This window comes from Molossus molossus, unplaced genomic scaffold, assembly GCF_014108415.1.
Source record: "Molossus molossus isolate mMolMol1 unplaced genomic scaffold, mMolMol1.p scaffold_m16_p_19, whole genome shotgun sequence".
Lineage (NCBI taxonomy): Eukaryota > Metazoa > Chordata > Mammalia > Chiroptera > Molossidae > Molossus > Molossus molossus.
Genome location: NW_023425354.1, coordinates 42,521,735 through 42,542,059, shown reverse-complemented (window position 1 = coordinate 42,542,059; position 20,325 = coordinate 42,521,735). Strand labels below are relative to the sequence as shown.

General features: G+C 40.6%; 1 protein-coding gene across 2 annotated transcripts in view; it reads right to left on the bottom strand.

Moving 5' to 3' along the window:
- Nucleotides 1-20,325, bottom strand: part of RPA1 (replication protein A1) — a 58,462-nt gene that overhangs the window by 24,637 nt on the left and 13,500 nt on the right. For both annotated transcript variants that reach the window (XM_036269074.1, XM_036269073.1), the window contains exon 5: nucleotides 4,386-4,474. In XM_036269074.1, the coding sequence (XP_036124967.1) occupies nucleotides 4,386-4,474 (89 nt within the window). The remainder of the gene's footprint in view (nucleotides 1-4,385; nucleotides 4,475-20,325) is intronic.

Genomic DNA, 20,325 nt, shown 5'->3' with positions numbered 1-20,325 from the left:
ATTTCTAATTGTGAACAGTTCTGGCAGCCAAGACTCTAATTATATAGAACATAACTAATAACCCTAATATCTAGTAGCTAGAAAGAACCACTAGTCTACTTATTAGAGCAATCATCAACTTCTGCTTTGGACTATATCTGCAAATTTAGCACAGGACACAAGGGACAGTCTCAAAGTAGATGGATGGCAAGAATCCTGGTGTATTCTAAATGGCAACAACTGCCCTTCAATTTAGTGCACTGCAACACAGCTGCCGACCACAAGACCTGAAAGAAATTTGTCTATAGCTAAATAAAAAGCTTTCTAAAATGTAAAATTATACCCCAAAGCAGCAATGCACAGGCTCAACTTCTGATAATCTGTTTTGTGGCACCTGCAAATCAAACCGTTTCAGTAAGAAGGATCAAGGCTGTAATTCTTAGACTCCTTTGCTCTATGCCGGTTTCATATCACTGGCTCTGACCCAGGAGGAAAATGGGATATTTAAAAGCAGACTCTAGATCCTCAAGTTACTTGCACTCACATCAATCATTTTTATTATCATTAGAATGGTAAGTGAGCCACCAGCAGATAAAAATAAGGTAACACATGATGGAGTACACAGAGTGACAAAGGCTCAATTTCTACTAGCAAGTGCTTTCTTAACAGCTACAAAGAATATAAAGAGTCAATCCAACAGCTGTAATTTCCTGTTGGCAGGAAATGAACAGAATCGGGCTGAAAATAATTCCACTAACTATGAGCAAACTATGAAGTATCATGTAAGAAATTTAGGCCTAAGTAAAATATTAGAGTTAGAAATAGTGTTGGTACATAGAACTAACAGATTGACAGAAATATATACAGGTTAATATGGGAGATTTAAAGTCATCTAATCCAGTATTGTATAAAACATGAATTGTGTTTGAAGTTTTATTTCTCACATTTTGAAAATTCTGTATCTTTATTTGATGTAGTGCTAAGTACCATAAGCCAATTTCAACACACATTTTATTTTAATTAAAAAAATTTTTTTTCTGTATTGATTTTAGAGAGAGGAAGGAAGAGAAAGAGAGAGACTGAAACATCGATGAGAGAGAACATCAACTGGCCGCCTCCTGCATGCCCCCCACTGGGGATTTGGCTCACAATCTGGGCATGTGCCCTGACTGGTAATCGAACTGGCAACCTCTTGGTGCATGGGTCGATGCTCAAACACTGAGCCACATTGGCCAGGCTCAAAGCACATTTTAGACTCCCTCTGCCTATTTCTGGGCTGGACTTAGTTACTTAATTTTACTGGTCACCTGGTATGTCACAGGTTCTGGGTTAGGTGCTAGGAGGATACAGACCTAACTTGAGTTCTCTACCCACTCATAACAGAGTTTCCTTGCTCTCACAATAGACAATTAAAAAACATTTCTGTGAAACTGGTAGTAGTCATTGTAATAAAGCCATTTCTATCATGGCCCAAGTAACAGCATGTTACTGATATAGTTACAATGAAATTCGAGAGCAAATAACCCCGAACAGAAACTCTTCCCTTCTCCCCCTGCACTTTAACAGACCCTGAAGAAAAGGAAGAGCCGGTGGCACTAGATACTGAGAAAAAGTTGTCCCCACAGTTCTATAGTTCTAACCCCAACAGTAATTACCTTGTAACCCTTTATCTTTATTTCAAACACTTTTGCCCCTGAAACAAAATGTCCAAACAACCACTTGATTAAATACAACATAAAAAAAAGTAGTAATCTGCCCTGGCTGGTTTGGCTCAGCGGTTAGAGCGTAGGCCTGCGGACCCGAGTCCCGGGTTCGGTTCTCATTAAGGAAGGACACGTACCTTGGTTGCAGTTTGTCCCCGGCCCCAGTTGGGTGGCACTCAGTGGATATGTCTCTCTCACATTGATGTTTCTCTCTCTCTCTCTTCCCCTCTCTCTCCCTCCTGCTCTATCTGAAGATAAATGAAAAAATGTCCTCAGGTGAGAATTAAATAAATAAAATAAAAGATCTTTAAAAAAAAGAAAAAAAAATTAGAAATCTAGCCAAAGGTAATCAGTTTGGGCACCTCTACAGTATCCAAAGATTTCACGGCGATGCTAAGTAAGCAATGCTTTGTCTTAGCTCTCCTTCCTAAACGCTGAGAATCACTGTAACAAAACATCACTACTGTAAACCAAATGTGATGTTCCAGCTTAATATTTTAGAACTTTATCTGAATAAGCTCCAGCTTTCCTTCTCCAATTTAAAGCACCAAATTACTGTTTTGTGTAGGTACAAATTAAAATCTGGAAGGTTTGCCTCGTCAAAGTGGCTCAGTTGGTTGAGCTTTGTCCCATGAACCAAAGGGTTGCTGGTTTGATTCCTGGCCAGGGCATGTGCCCAGGCATGCACAGAAGGCAACCAATTGATCTATCTCTCCCTCAACTCTCCAACCTCACTCTCTCGCTTAAAAAAAAAAAAGTGTCCTGGGGTGAGGATTAAACAAAATAAATAAACAAAATAATATAAAATCCAGAAGGGTCCATTTTTGGAAGAAGCGTGGTGATGACCTAGTCCACAATCTTCCCACTACCCACACCAGACCTGAACACCCTACACACGGACTACATCTTTAGTGAAACTGGGGGACTGAGAAAATCCACAAATTCCAAATTATATGAAAGTGAAGCCCCAGACACCACAAACCAAGAAACCACAACAGTAAGACAAAGCAGGAGGGATGACTTAAACGTAAAAAAGAAAATCACGTAAGTACTAGAATAAAACGTGGGTGAACGCCTTAACTGTGAAGTGAGGAAGACCTTTCAAACTATGGCTTAAAAACCTGAAGTCATAATAAAATAACTGAAAAATTCAATTTCATAAAAACAAAAACACAGCTGCATAGCAAAAATACCATAAGCAGAGTCAAAAAGACTTTGAAACTCATGTCAGAGAAATATGGGTTGATCCCCTAACTTTTAAAAGTAATTCTTAGAAATTGAAAAAAAAAGGACAAAACTCAAAAGACAAATGGACAACACAACAGTCAGTTCACAAAGAGTGAAAGGCCCTTCAAGGGCTGCTCACCTTGCTCAGAATACAATTTCACTACCCAGAGATGCCAGTTTTCACCTACCAGATTGGGAAATATTTAGAACATTAACAACAGAGTACGCTGTTCAAGTTCACAAAGCTTCACACAACTGTGAAGAAACCAGAGTTTTCATGCACTGCTGGTGAGAATGCAAAATGACACCATTCTACGAAGGGGACTCCAACCAGACCTACCTACCTACCTACCTTTCTACCGCAGATGGACTCACCCACTGACCCAGCAATCTCACTCTGGCAATCAAACCCCTCTGCCCATATACCTGCATATATATAAAGTTGTTCATTGCAGTAGGGTATGAAAACTGAACTATTCAGTAATAAAGGGCTGGTTAAATTATGGAGCAGCCACACAATAGAACACTCTAGAATCATTAAAAAAAAAAAAAGAAAAGAGGAAGCTAAGTACAAAGATAATTCCATATATACATGGAACTATCTTTAGCCTGATAATTTTTTAAAAAGCAGAATAAAAAAAAGGCAAGGCCTGGCCAGCGTGGCTCAGTTTGGTGAGCATCGTCCCATGCACCAGAAGGTGGCGGGTTTGATCCCTAGTCAGGGGGCATGCAGGAAGCAACAGGTCGATGTTTTTCTCACATCGATGTTTTCTTTCTCTCTCTCCCTTCCTCTCTCTAAAATCAATAAAAATATACATATTTTTAAAATTAGAAAAAATAGGCTCAGTAGATTGAGCATTGCCCCATGGACTGAGAGGTCCCGGTTAGATTCCAGGTCAGGGGCTTGATCCCCAGTAGGGGGCATGAGGAGGCAGCTGATCCATGTTTCTCTCTCTTTCTAAAAAAAATTATAATCACTGTTGAAAGGATTCTGGGAAAAGGCAGCAGAGGAAGCATCTGTAACCTATCTCCCAAACCTAGACTACAATTGCATGGGCACAATCTGTCTGATGTAGCTATTTTGGGGGAGCAGTCTTGTGGGATTGAGCCTTAGTCTGTGGGATCTGATGTTAACTCCAAGTAGGTAGAGTTAGAACTGAAAAGAACCGAACTGTAAGACTCCTAGCTGGTGTCTATAGAGAATTCAAGAACTGTTTGGCATGGGGAAACCCTCCCTACATCTAGTCACAGAATTGCCAGCAGTGTGTGTGTTGAATAAAGAGAACAGGAGAGGTTTTATTTCGTTTTACAGAATCTAACTATCATTTCTTCAGTCCTGGAAAAAAAAACAAAGAACCTGGTTCCTAGACCCCCAAATCAGTAGCTTTATTAAGGCTAACAAATCAAACTGAATCCAAAAGGTAGAATTACAGATCTATAAAGAGGTCTTCACTTGAGTGCTACAAAGCATTTTACCTTCAACATAGGGCAATGGGTTGCCAATCTTCACTCCAACTTCCTCAGCTGATTTCAAAACTTCTAATTCCATCAAAATAATTACTTTCCTACAAAGAAAAAGAAATAGAAACAAGTCAGAAAAAAATAAATCCAGAAACCCTTCAAATGACAAGCTACTAATAAAGCTTTCCCCCAATAATCACTCTGATAAAACTATTTCCCTTTGTCAGCTGGTATGCATTAATGAATAACTTGAGAAATATATGATAGCAATTCCTACATAAATATTTCCCTTAATCTTTTACCACGTCATTATCAAGGCTTTTTATGATCGCAGGGTTTTCATTTCTTACCTAGTCCCTTAATTAAAATGCAGTGTCCTTACTACGTATCCTATCTTCAAGGAGCAAATGACACGATAAGAATTTAGTCTTAAACACAGAATACGTGGCACGTCAAGAGATCATCTGTTTTCAGAAACATGACACTTATCTAAACAGTTACCTTTTCCAGTGAGAACCAATTATAACTGTACATTTTTTTTATCCTCACCTGAGGGTATTTTTTTCATGTTTTATTCAGATAGAGTGGGAGGGAGAGAGAGGAAGAGAGAGAAAAACATTGACGTGAAAGGGACACATCGAGTGGCTGCCACCTGCACGACCCAACCAGGGCCGGGGACAAACTGCAACCAAGATACACGCCCTTAGCGGGAACTGAACCCGGGTCTCTCTGAACTGCAGGCCGACGCTCTAACCGCTAAGCCAAACCGGCCAGGGCTATAACTGTAAATTTAAAAAAATGTAATTATTAAGCATATACAGTTCTTTGACCTATTTTTAATTCTGATTAAAACCCTGCAATAATTTCCCAAGGGCCACAGGCCAAAAAACCCCCCAAAAAACAAACCACCAACAAAAAACCTTCCCCGTGGCCGACAGGCTCTGTATGGCCTGGCCTTGCTAATCCCAGCTCATCTCAGGCCAGTTCCCCAAGGATCTCTGCTCTCCAGCCAGCTTCCTTTCAGCTCCTAGAGTATGTTAAGGTGCCTCCTGCCACAGGGTCTTCGTGTGTGCCACTCTGACTGGGGTGGCCTTCTCTTATTCTGCCTCATCCAATACCCATTTTTGGCTTTCATCTCAAATATCACTTCTTCAAGAGACACTTCCCTAACCGTGAGTATAGATCAGGTTTTTATCATACTCTTTACTGTATCCACGACTGCTTTCTTCCAGCTCACTTCTCTCAGGTTTAATTTATATAAACATATCATTATTAATATATAGTATATACACTGTTCATATGGAAAATAATAGAATTACTATACATAATATAAGAATAAACACTGCCTTTTGTGTACTTACAACTGGAAATCCACTTGCCCACCCCTGTATATATATATTATAATCATATATTCATGATTTACAATTCATGTCCACAGTTGTTGCTCAATACAAATGTGTAAGAATGTCAGGATCGTGTCTGTCTTTTAAAGAGAACGACAACATGAAAAAGGAATTTCAAGGGAACACGAGTGAAGGCATGGAGAGCAACAGAAAAGAACGGATGGTGGGAGGGGCAACAGAGAAAATTTCAGAAAGTGGATGGGTTGAAGCAATACTTAAGAAATAATAAACCCAACTTCACCAAGTGGCATTTTTTAAATGATCCGATGGCCTTTATTTTGAATTTTTACATACACATGATCAGTTTGTGCTACTTTTATCATGTTTTTATGTCAAGGTTTACACTCTTTCAATAAAATAAGCTTGAAACTAACTGTTCCTAAAAATTAGATACAGATATCCTCTAAAAACTATCTGGCCCGGCCAGTGTGGCTCAGTGGTTGAACATCGACCCATGCACCAAGAGGTCACCAGTTTGATTCCTGGTCAGGGCACATGCCCAGGTTGTGGGCCCAATCCCCAGTGGGGGGCATGCAGGAGGCGGCCAATCGATGTTTTCTCTCATCAATGTCTCTCTCCCTCTCCCTCTAAAATCAATGAAGAAAAAATAAATAAAAACTATCTGATAGGTATTTAGTGGTGGATATTTAACTACCCTCCAAAATTACTCCAGAACATAAAAAAATGGAAGGCTTGCTCTGGCCGGTTTGGCTCAGCGGTTAGAGCGTCAGCCTGCGGTCCGGAGAGACCCAGGTTCGGTTCCTGCTAAGGGCGCATACTTCAGCTGCAGTTTGTCCCTGGCCCTGGTTGTGTCGTGCAGGTGGCAGCCACTCAATGTGTCCCTTTCACGTCAATGTTTCTCTCTCTCTTCCTCTCTCCCTCCCACTCTATCTGAACAAAAAATGGAAAAATGTCCTCGGGTGAGGATAAAAAATAAAAATAAAATAAAATAAAAGCTAGTTTTTTAAAAAAAAGAAGGCTTATCAATCATTTAGCTTTACCCCAATGCCAAAACCTAGAGAAAACACACCAAAAAAAACAAAAACAAAAACCTGTTTTATCTTATAATATTCATACATCATCCTAAAAAAAAAAAAAAGGTTAGCAAGATGAGTCCAGCAGCATATCCAAAAAATACACCAGTCCCAATGTACAGAAAACACTTTATAGGGATACAATCAGCAACATGCAGACAGTGAGAAACTGCATGAGGTCAAAGAACAAAAGACCCGGTTTCTTCAACAAACAGTAAGGGAAGAAAAAAAAAATTTATGGAGGAGGACCTACAAATTCACAGACTTAAAAGAACTATAAACCTATACTGTGAATTTTACTTTAGATCCTGATTCAGATAAATTATTTATACACACACACACATGAATAGTTGGAAACTGAACTACAGTATAGTTAATGTTTTAGTTGTATAATAGTATTTTTTTTGAAAGAGCTCCAAGGCCCGGCTGGTGTGGCTCAGTGGACTGAGTGTCAACCCATGCACCAAGAGGTCACCGGTTTGATTTCCAGTCAGGGTACATGCCTAGGTTACAGGCTCGATCCCCAGTGTGGGGTGTGCAAAAAGGTAGTCAGTCGATGTTTCTATCTGTCTCCCTTCCTTTCTAGCTAAAAAAATCAACAATAAAAAAAAATACATATATATATATTTCTAATCCTCAACCAAGGACATTTTTCCATTTTTCTTCAGAGAGTAGGAGGGAGGGAGATAGAGGGAGAGGAGAGAAGAAGAAGAGAGAGAAACATCGATGTGAGAGAGACACATTGACTGTTTACCCCCTGCACAACCTGACCAGGGCCAGGGACAAACTGCAACGGAAGTACGTGCCCTTGATCAGAATCAAACCTGCAACTCATTGGTCTGTGAGCTGACACTCTAACTGCTGAGCCAAACTGGCCAGGGCAATAAAAATATATTTTAAAAAATAAAAATAAATAAAAGAGCTCTTAGGCCTAGCCAGTGTGGCTGAGTGGATTGAGAACCATTCCATGAACCAAGAGGTCGCCAGTTCGATTCCTGGTCAGGGCACATACCCAGGTTGTGGGCCCAATCCCCAGTGGGGGGCAGCCAATCAATGTTCTCTTATTGATGTTTCAATCTCTCTTTCCCTCTCCCTTTCTCTCTCTAAAATCAATAAAGAAAAAAATTTTTTGTTTTGTTTTGTTTTGTTTTATCCTCACCCGAGGACATTTTTCCATTTTTTATTCAGATAGAGCAGGAAGGAGAGAGAGGGAGAGAAACATCGATGTGAAAGGGACACATCAAGTGGTCGCCACCCACACAACCCAACCAGGGCCAGGGACCAACTGCAGCCAAGGTACATGCCCTTAGCGGGAACTGAACCCGGGTCTCTGTGGACCGCAGGCTGACGCTCTAACTGCAGAGCCAAACTGGCCAGGGCAAGAAAAAAAATTTTTAAAAAAATATATACAAATGTAATGCAATTCTTTGCATCTCAACAGGATTTTTGTCTTTTTTGACTATACAACTCTAGAATTCATATGGAAAAATAAACATAGAACTGCCAAGAAAATCTGGGACAGGGGAGTAAAGGAAGACATCACCTACAAGTTACTAAAACATTCTACAGATGACACTAACTGAAAACACCGTGGCAGATATAATTGTCTGCGATGGTGAGGATGTGGAGAAACTGGAATCCTCATACACTGCTAGTGGGAATGTTTGCAATAGCTGCTTTGGAAAACAGTCTAGTAGTTCCTCAATTAATCATAGCGCTGGCCGGTGTGGCTTAATTGGTTGAGCATCATCCCATTCACCAAAAGCTTGCTGGTTCCATTTCTAGCCAGGGCACACGCCCGGATTGTGGGCTCAATTCCCAATAGGTGGCGTGCAGGAGGCAGTTAGTGGATGTTTCTCTCTCAAATCAATAAAAACAACAACAAAATTTTTTTTTCTTTATTTAAAGAGAGAGGAAGGGAGAGGGAGAGAGAGAGAAACATCAATGAGAAAGAACATCGACTGGCCGCCTCCTGCATGCCCCCCACTGGGGATCAGGCCCACAACCTGGGCACATGCCCTGACTGGGAATCAAACTGGCGACCTCTTGGTGCATGGGTCGATGCTCAATCACTGAGTCACACCAGCTGGGCCAACAAAAATTTTCTTAATGATTAGCAATATTTTAAAAAATTAGTTAATACCTAATATATTGACAAGGTTAAAAGGAAACAGCTATTCTTTGTTTTTCAATAAAAGCTTTAAAGATATCATTCATGTATCATAAAATTCACCCCTTAAGGTATAATTCAGTGGTTTTTAGTATATTCAGAGTTGTACAAGCATCAACACTACCTAACTTCAGAACATTTTTATCACCCAAAAAAGAAACCTGTATCCAATGGCAGTTACTCTCCATCTCCCGCCCTGGGAACCACTAATCTAACTTTTATGTCTGTGGATTTGCCTATTCAGAAACAGAAGCTCTTACACAACATTATGAGTATGTTAATTGGTGTACTCTCTACAACAGATGTTCTGTGGCCCCAGCATACTAATTCCAGTAACCTACTCAGAAGTAGTAGCATGAGCACATAATATATAAGGATGACTGCTAAAGCCCTGCCTGGAATAAACCTAAATGAGCATCACAAGGTAAGGAGCATATAAACCAGAATGTACACATACAGGTTCCCAGAATAGGTAGGAAAAAATACAAACAAGGTAAGCCCCCATGCTGAGGTGGAGAAATAAGGCAAAACCCATAGGAATGGAACTCTGTCCCTGACTGCAGAGAAAGAAGCCTGAGTTTTTGTCCTCACCCCAGCAAAGCTCTCCATCCTCTCCCACAACCATGCCCCCGAGGACAAGAGTGGATAGAAAGCACACTCAAGCACTTCAAAGTAGCCTGGAGTGGGAGATAAGAGGTCCCAAGCGGGAAGGTTGGCAAGAAGATATACCTAGACTAGATATGTCAGAGCAAATATAAAGTCTGGACAGAACTGTCCATATTAAGCATAAACAAGATAAAAAGAAATCACATAGCAACAATGCAGCATACCACAATGTATAAAAATGAAAGAAACAGAGACAATAAAAGAATCCAGTCTAGAACATAAGCCAAGAAAGGGAATAACACTTCTCAAGAGTAGTTTGCAAAATAAAGAAGACTAAGAAGTCAATAAAATAAGTCAAAAGATAAGAAAAAACAACAGATTGAGGGAAAAAAGTGGAGCCTGAAAGTGGAACCTAAGAACTCAGAACAAAAGTAATACCATTATACATCTAATGCTTACATGATAAACATCAAGGAACAGAGCAGAGAAAGTGAAAACCTACTAATGTATATTGGACAATCTTGAGATCATCCAATGCATGCAGTAGAAAAAAAGACCAAAGCAAACTGAAGACATGCACAGAGGACAAAGTTATCCACAGCATAAACAAAAACTGGAACTCAAGTAAAATAGAAAACAGCATTAAGGAGTCACACACAGAAAACTTTCATCAAAAAGAAATGAATCTGCCCTGGCCAGTTTGGCTCAGCGGTTACAGTGTCAGCCTGCGAACCACGGAGTCCCGGGTTTGATTCCGGCCAAGGGCATGCACCTCAGTTGCAGCTTGTCCCCGGCCCTGGTTGGGGTCATGCGGGTGGCAACCAATCGATGTGTCTCTCTCTCATGGATGTTTCTCTCTCTCTCTCTCTCTCTCTCTCTCTCTCTCTCTCTGGCACTCTGTCTGAAGATAAAGGTAAAAATATCCACGGGTGAGGATTAAAAAAAAAGAAAGAAATGAATCTGCAGACTGAAGGCATATCATGTGCCAGGGAAAAAAGTTAAGAACAATTGACATCGAGACACAGATTGGTTAACTTATTGAACTGGGAACAAAGAATTATTTCATCTAATACACAGAACCCATTTGAGTTTCATCAGTTGTCTCAATGATGTCCTTAATAGCATAAGGACCCAGTCTGGGATCACTTGTTATATTTAATTATTATACCTCTTTAGACTCCTTCAATGTGGAACAGTTTTTCAGTCTTTTATTTTCATGCTCGAGGTTTTTACGATCAGAGGCCAGTTATTTTGTAGACTGTCCTTCAATTTACCTGAGGCTTCCCCAGGATTAGAAACAGATTATGCATCTCTGGCAAGAATGTAACAGCAGTAAAGCTGTGTTCTTCTCATTGCATCCTGTCAGGTAATACATGATTCCTAGTTGTCCCGTTACTGGTGATGTTAACATTAATCACTGGAACAAGGTGCTGTCTTGCTAGGTTTCCCCACTGTCAAGTTGTCGCTTTTCCTTTTACAATTTGTAATTATGTAGTGGAGACGTACTTTAACTTTGTATTTCTTGCTCCTCATCAAACCTGTACCCACTGTTTCAGCCCTGGCTGGGTAGCTCATTTGGTTAGAGCGCCGTCCCAATACGCCAAGATTGCGGGTTTGATGCTTGTCAGTCAAAGCACATACAAGAATCTACCAGTGAAAATGTATAAATAAGTGGAACAACAAACCAATGTTTCTCTCCCTAAAATCAATTTAAAAACTTTCACCCACTGGTTCAGCCTGTGTGGTAGGTTGAATGATGGACCACTCAAAAGACAGCCAGCCACCTCCTGATCCCTCGAACTTATGACTGTTGCCTTCTATGGCAAAGAAAACACCTTTCAGGTGTGATTAAGTTAAGGACTGAAATGGTGAGATTATCCTGGATCATCCAATGAACCCTAAAGCAACCACATGTATCTTCATAAGAGGGAAGGCAGAAGCAGGTCTGACACAGACAGAAGAGAAGAGGCAATGTGACCACGGAGGCCAAGAACGGGGTCACGCTGCCCTGAGCCAATGCTAGCAATTGCCAGGAGCTGGAAGGGATGAAGAATGGATTCTGCCACAGAGCTTCCGTGTGAGTGTGGTGCCAACACTGTGATTTCAGCCCAGTAAAACTGATTTCAATTTCTGACCTCCAGGAACAATAAATTTGTTGTTTTAAACCTCCAAGTTTGTGGTAAATTGCCACAGCAGCCACAGGAAGCTTATACAGCACCTATTGATGTTTCCTGAATTATTACTATGGTGGTTGTCAAACAGTAATATTCTAATTCCATTATTCCTTCTACATTTGTTAAATGGCATTCTGCTGTAAGAAAAGCTTTCTGTTTCACTCACATATTCATTTATTCAGTATGGACTAAGGAATTCCTATTTGATTTAATAGGTTGCAATCTGCCCTGGCCGGTTTGGCTCAGCGGTTGGAACGTCAGCCTGTGGATCAGAGAGTCCCAGGTTCGGTTCCCGCTACGGGCACGTACCAAAAAAAAAAAAAAAAAAGTTGCAATCTGTTACTACACTATTTTGATTTTTTAAAAACTGTCCTAGATTTGGCAAGTGTAAGGCCCTGCAAGCTAATTTCTCTGTCCTTGTGATGGGTCCTTCTTCCTTACTTTCTGGCGCAATAAGATATTTCAGGCTCATCTTGTAATTTCCAAGCCTGCAAGTAGACATCCTCCTTGGAGCCCTAATTCCTTTTAGTGTAAAATGACATTCAGAAACCAAGATCTGAGTGCTCAGAGGGCTGTTAGCTAAGAGGGTGTTGCTGCTCCAAAACCTCTCAGTAGAGAGATCTAGAGAACACACACACACACTGAACATTTATAGCTTTCTATATTTATCTGTATATATTAAGGACCTTGAGTTTACCCATACCTCTCATTTTAATCCAACATCACAGCTTTCTCCCTTGATTGGCTCCCACTGTCAATATATTAGATCAATTTCCCCATACATAACCAATCTCTTGTAGCCACCCCCAATACTGCATGCATGGACACTACCTTCCTCACTGTGTTCTACTCTGCGGCTCTAGGCCATCAACACCCAATTAAAAACAATCACCCTCCTCTCCCCACTTGGGATTCTATCATCTCAAGCTGCACTGTCACCACTTCCTGCAGACACCTTCCTTATCCAACTTGGACTCCCTCCTCAACCCACTCCATCTCAATAACCTGCTACTGTCCCTCCACTCCATCTACGAATGCACTCTTCACTTGCTCAGGACTCAACAGCCATTCAGATTCTCACTTCACCCTACTCAGGCTCTGACAACTCACACTAGCTGCAGCCACCCTCTCTCCATGTGTTCTCCTTACCTGCTCCTGCGCCAGCCCACAAAGACACTCTCCTCACTTTGTGCTCTGACACTTGGTTTCAGGCCACCACCACCCCTCCCCTATAGACATCTAGGTTGGTTGGCCACACCTAGTGGCTTTTGCACTGAATTATTCAGGAAGAGAGCAAGAACAGTATAGTCATGCATGGTATTATTTGAGAAATGTGTTGTTAGGTAATTTTATCGTTGTGCCAATATCATACAGTGCCCTTACACAAACCTAGATTGTATAGCTTACTACACACCTGTCTTTATTACTTTATAAACTTAAAACTTTTTTTTACTTTCTGGTTCTATTTTGTGGTAACAATTAGCTTAAAACACAAGCAAACTATATAGTTGTACAAAAATATTTTCCTTTTTTTCCATTATCATTTAATATTTATTATTCACTATCACAGCAAAATGTTTCTTAGAATACAATGTATAAAGATGATCAAATTCATGAATATTTTTCCAGGCTTAGAATTAAAAAAATACATATATATGCATTTTACCTTATTATAAAAAATTAGCAAGAAACAAGGGCAGAATGTGTCTAAAATCTAATCACTTAATCAAATCATTTTCCATTTGACCCAGTCAGCTTTAGGTCCCTGTGTATATGGTTAGGTACATCATGGAGTGATAAAAATTACATCATGGATGAGTAATTCACACTGGGAAATGATCATCCCTTAATTAAACAATCACCTCACTTTTAAAGAGAGCTAGAGACATCATCATGGGAACAGAAATGCAATCAATAACAAATCTGGCAGCTATATGCAGACTGGGACCTTATGATGAGGGTTTCCATGCTGGCACATTTTAACTTGAAGTGTTGGCAGCAACAGTCTCCATTTTCTCTTTATATATTAGTGAAGCCATATGGCAAACAGCTGAAACCCTCTCTGAAACTAGTATGTGTATATTTTACGGTACTTACTGTACTATTTTTATTGATTGAACTTATTGGGGTGACACTGGTTAATAAAATTATATAGGTTTCAGGTATACAATTCTACAACATCATCTGTACATTGTGTTGTGTGTTTACCACACCAAGTTAACTCTCCTTCCATCACCATTTATTCCCTCTGTACCTTCTTCTATACCCCCCCCACCAGACATATTCTTTCTTTAGATTCTTACTTCCATTGATTTTTAGATAGAATGGAAGGGAGAGAGAAACATTGGTGTGAGAGAGAGAGACATCAATTGGCTGCCTCCTGCACCTGCCCTGACCAGGGCTGGGGGTCGAACCTGCAACCCAGGTACATGCCCTTGCCAGGCACCGAGCTCGTGACCCTTCGGTGTGCAGTCCGAAGCTCTAAACACTAAGCCACACCGGCCAGGGCAATTTTACGTTTTCACTTTAAACTTTTGGTTACAAGACTAAGACACACATACACATATTAGCCTAAGCCTACCCAGGGTCAGGATCATCCATCTCACTGTCTTCCACCTCCACGCCTCGTCCCACTGGAAGGTCTTCAGGGGCAGAACACGCATGGAGCTGTCATCTCCTATGATGACAATGCCTGGTGCTGGAAGGCCTCCTGAAGAGGCCCCTGCCCGAGGCTCTTCTTGAGGAGGAGCCAGTCTTTTCCGATGTATGTCCTTGGTGGTGTACTCGGGTGGGTGGTTTTTTCCCTCACAGAATTGCTTTCAGCAGATAATGCAGCATGAACATTCCTCTCCATCAGTAAAAAACCTTTTGGTGTTGGAGTCTATGTTTCCAAACTTTTTAAAGAGCTTGCTGAAGTCTATAAAAGTTTCTGCTAAATCCTTCACTAAATTTTATAGGAGGGTCTTTTTTTCCCTGCTCCTGCAGTTTCTCTTTTCTTGCCTCTTTAGCAATGCATTCCTGTTCCAACAACTCATTAGTCAGTTCCTCAGGAACCATCTCTAGAAGCTCCTCAATTTCTTTTTTTTTTTTTTTATCCTCACCCGAGGATACTTTTCCATTTTTTGTATAGATAGAGTGGGAGGGAGAGAGAGGAAGGGAGAGAGAGAGAGAAACATCGATGTGAAGGGACACATCGAGTGGCTGCCACCCGCACGACCAACCAGGGCCGGGGACAAACTGCAACCGAAGTACGTGCCCTTAGCGGGAACCGAACCTGGGTCTCTCCGGACCGCAGGCCGACGCTCTAACCGCTGAGCCAAACCGGCCAGGGCTAGAAGCTCCTCAATTTCATCCTCATCCACGTTAAAGTAGTTTGCCATCTCAACCACAGCATTATTGATCCGTGCAACCTACTCATCCTTGGCAAATTCTTTGAAGTCCTGAATGAACCTCCTGAGTGTCTTCTTCCGGATGCCATGTACTGTATACACTTCTTGGTGACACCACCCCAAGCCCAAGCAAGGTCTTGATGCAGTCATAGATGTTGTAAACTTTCCTTCCAAAACTGCACCAGTGTCTTCTCAGTGTCTCCTCAGTTGCAGCAATAGCCTGAGCAAAGGTCTTCTTCAGGCAGTAGGCCTTAAAAACTGCTGTAACTTCGCCTTGGCCGGTTTGGCTCAGCAGTTAGAGCGCCGACCCGGGACTGAACCCGAGGACTGAAGAATCTTGGGTACGATTCTGGTCAAGGGCATGACCCTTGGTTGTGGTTAGGTTCCCCGGCCCTGATTGGGGTCATGCGGGAGGCAACCAGTCAATGTGTCTCTCTCACATAGATATTTCTTTCTCTCTCTCCCTCCTTCCCTCCCATTCTAACTGGGGAAGAAGAAGAAAAAAAAAACAATGGAAAAATATCCTTGGGTGAGATTAAAGGAAAAAAAAAAAAAGCTGCTGTAACTCCTTCATCCATTGGTTGGATCTGAGGTGGAATATGAAGAGAGAAACATCATTCTGATATCGGGATCAAGACCACCAACAAAAGGAGGATGTTCGGGAGCGTTATCAACAAGCAAAATCTTGAAAGGTGTGTCATTCTCCAAATAGCACTTCTCCTCCATTTGTGCTGGCACAGCAACTGATGAGGGCATCTTGGAACAGGGGCTGGGTCATCCATGACTTATTGCTCCTGTCTGTACACTGGCAGTGTGCTTATTGATATGCTTGAAGGCCCTGAGGTTCTCACTGTGCCCAAAGGGTTTCAATGCGTAGCCTTCAACACAGCCCACAAGCAAGACTGCTATCCTATCCTTACCTTCAAACCTAGCTGGCACTGACTTGGCCTCCTTATGGATGAAAGTACTTTCAGGCATCCGTTTCCAGAATAAGGAGGTTTCATCCATACAAAATGTGTATATGCTCTGTCAAGTAATTTTCCTCCACCACCAGCTTATCTAGAGTTCCAAAGATTTCATCTGCTGCCTTCATCTCAATCATAGGCTCACCACTCACTTTCACATTATGTAATAAATGATGATTTTTTTCTTTTAAAATTTTTATTAAATTTATTGGAATGACATTAGTTAATAAGAATATACAGATTTCAAGTGTACAATCCTATAATACATCAATGCAGTTTCATTCTTTTGCATGTGGCTTTCCAAGAAGTTTCCTTTTCTCCATTGTATGTTTTTGGCTCCTTTGTCAAACATCACTTGCCTATATATAGTTCTTGGTCTGTATGTCTGTTTTTCTGCCACCACCGTACTCACTTTGCATGAGTAACACAGTCATTTATTATCAAGTATTATATACTACACATAATTGTATATGCTATGCTTTTATACAACCAGCAACTTAGTAGGTTTGTTTACAACAGCATCACCACAAACACGTGAGTATGACTAGAAGTGATACTTCTGGCTTTGTTCTTTTTTCTCAGGGTTGCTTTGGCTAATGAATAATGATTCCTGAATTGTTTAAGCAACTCAGAGCTAGCAGTAAGTTCACAGCAGCCAGGACTAATCTTTTTTTTGACATCGCAAACAAACTTTTTGCTTTGGCTGATTGTCACGGTGCTGATGGAGATACACTTCTGTGTCTGGTCATCAATCTAGGTCATTAGAAATTTCTCCCATTTCTGTTAGTCTTGTTGCCTTCAATGAAGAAGGCCCTCTAGTTTCCATCACTGTTCTTGTTTTTCAAGACCATAGCTGTGGTGGAATGGGACATGCCTCACTGGTGAGCAATAACCATCCTGATTTTCCACCTTTGTAGTCTTTAATTACTTTTTTGTTTCCAGGTCAGTCACTTGATTTGGCCTCTGCTGGCAACATTAGCATGGATTTTATATGCTTAGGGACTATAATTAAAACAATACAAGATGCCTGGCCGGTGTGGCTCAGTGGTTGAGCGTCGACACATGCACCAAGAAGTCACTGGTTCGATTCCTGGTCAGGGCACATGCCCAGGTTGTGGGCCCAATCCCCAGTAGGGGGCATGCAGGAGGTGGCCAATAGATGTTCTCTCTCATGGATGTTTCTATTTCTCTCTTCCCTCTCTAAAATATCAACAAAAACATATTTAAAAAAATAATAATAACCTTATGGGATCACTATTGTATATGTGATCCATTACTGACTGAAACATAGTTATACAGTGTATGACTGTATTTATATTATCATTTTAATTTCAAAAATATTTCTACCTATCCACCAATCACTGATAAATATGCACTGAGAGATATCTGGAATGATGCTCACTAAATGATGATATGGTTATTTCTGGACTATACAAACTGTGGACAAGTTTCTTTATACCTTTTTCTGCATTGCTTGAATAGACTATACTATGTATCATTTTTATTACAATAATCACTTTTCTAAATAAATTAAACACATATATAAAGACAGAGCCACAGATATATTCAAAGAAACATTGGCAAAATTTTTTCAATAGTGAAATAATATACAATTTAAATATTAACTTAATTGCCTGGTCCATGTGGCTCAGTGGATTGAGTGTCGTGTCATCCCATGGACTGAGAGGTCCCAGTTTGATTCCTGGTCATGGCACATGCCTGGGTTTCAGGCTCGATCCCCAGTAGGGGTGCGTTTAGGAGACAGCCAATTGATGTTGCTATCTCTCTCCCTTTCTCCCTCTCTAAAAAATCAAAAAAATATATTTAAAAAAATAGCCCTGGCCAGTTTGGCTCAGCGGTTAGAGCGTCGGCCTGCGGTCCCGAGAGACCCGGGTTCGGTTCCCGCTAAGGGCATGTACCTCGGTTGCAGTTTGTCCCCGGCTCTGGTCAGTCGTGTGGGTGGCAGCCACTCGATGTGTCCCTTCACGTCGATGTTTCTCTCTCTCTCTCTGTTCCTCTCTCCCCCTCCTACTCTACCTGAACAAAAAATGGAAAAATGTCCTCGGGTGAGGACAAAAAAAAAAAAAAAAAAAAAAAAAAAAAAATATATATATTTAAAAAAATAAATAAATATTAACTTAATTATGGTAAACTCATATAGTAGAATATTGAGTAATAGATGACACAGAGATATATCAAGACATGTAAAAATGATCACTATAAAGTTAAAAAAGGGCATTATAAAACCATATTGGTTATGGGGTATTTTAGCTAATTTTTTTTTTTTTTTTTTTTATCCTCACCCGAGGATATTTTTTCCATTCTTTGTACAGATAGAGAGGGAGGGAGAGAGAGGAAGGGAGAGAGAGAGAGAAACATCGACGTGAAGGGACACATCGAGTGGCTGCCACCCGCACGACCAACCAGGGCCGGGGACAAACTGCAACCGAAGTACGTGCCCTTAGCGGGAACCGAACCCGGGTCTCTCTGTACCGCAGGCCGACGCTCTAACCGCTGAGCCAAACCGGCCAGGGCAGTTATGGGGTATTTTAAAAAGAAAATGCAGGTTTATTAATATTTATAGTCAAAGAAAAAGTCTGAAAGGTCGACAACAAAATGTTAATAACAGTCTTTCTAGGCAGTGAGATTACAGTTATTTTTGTTTATGGGATTTTTGTAACTTATGTATATATTATTTATATTACAAAAGCTGTTTTACACAACATAATGACAAGAACACAATATCCTGACAAGAAGATAATACTACATGATATATAGAATTTTTTTTAATGTAAGAGTAACCACAAAAAAACCACATATAGAATGAATAACTAGTAGAAGAAAAACTAGTAGGAGAAAACTAGTTCCAAACTAGTAGAAGAAAAAAAGAGAATTAAGAATCTCAATCAATCCAAGGCAGGAAAAGAGAAAACAGTGAAGCAAGAACACAGTAAAAACACAAAATTTAGCAGGGAAAGATCAATAATAAATTAAAATTTGAAACTATAACACCTGACAGAAAGGCTGCCATCAACACATCATCAAACAACAAGTTTGGCGAGGGTGTGGAGAAAAGGGGACTCTAGTACACTGCTGGGGGGAATGCAGACTGGTGCAGCCACTATGGATAACAATATGGTGTTGTCTCAAAAAATTAAAAATGAAACTGCCATTTGACCCAGTGATTCCACTTTTAGGAATATACCCTAAGAAGCCTGAAACACCAATCAGAAAGAGTGTGTGTACCCCTATGTTCACAGCTGCACTATTCACAATTGCTAAGATCTGCAAACAGCCCAAGTGTCCATCAGTAGATGAGTGGATAAAAAAGCAGTGGTACATACACACAATGGAGTACTATGCAGCTGTAAGAAAGAAAGATCTTTCATCTTTTGAGACGACAGGGAGGGACCTGGAGGGAATTATGCTAAGCGAAATAAGGCCATCAGAGAAAGACAAGTACCACATGATCTTACTTATTTGTGGAATATAATGAACAAAATAAGCTGATGAACAAAATAGATCCAGAGATACAGTAGTAGGGTACAAACTGATAAACCTCAGAAGGGGGGTGGGGAGAGGAATAAACCAAAGAACTTATATGCATGTACTCAAACAATGGACATAGACAACAATGGTGGGGGGAGAGGAGGACCTGGGAGGAGGGTGTCAATGGGATGAAAAGGAGAAACATCTATTAAAAAAAAATTTAATAAAAAAAATAAAATAAAATATAATGTTCAAGAGGAAAAAAATAATTAAATTTAAAACTATATGTTGTTTATAAAGACATCAAAAATTAATAACACCAAGGTCAAAAGTAAGAAGAATAAAGATATATCAAACAAATATAAGTCAAAGAAGTTATTTGGAAATGACAAGCAATAATGTAATATATACTGATATACCCATATTAAAGTGGAAATGCTCGCTATATTTTCTCTTCGTGTGTGTGTGTGTTTTTTTTTTATCCTCAACCGAGGACATTTTTTCATCTTTTGTTCAGATAGAGTGGGAGGGAGAGAAAGGAAGAGAGAAAGAGAGAAACATCGATGTGAAAGGGACACACTGAGTGGCTGCCACCGCATGACCCAACCAGGGCTGGGGACAAATTGCAACTGAGGTACATGCCCTTAACTGGAACCGAACCAGGGTCTCTCTGGACCACAGGCCAATGCTCTAACCGCTGAGCCGAACCGGTCAGGGCTCCTCGT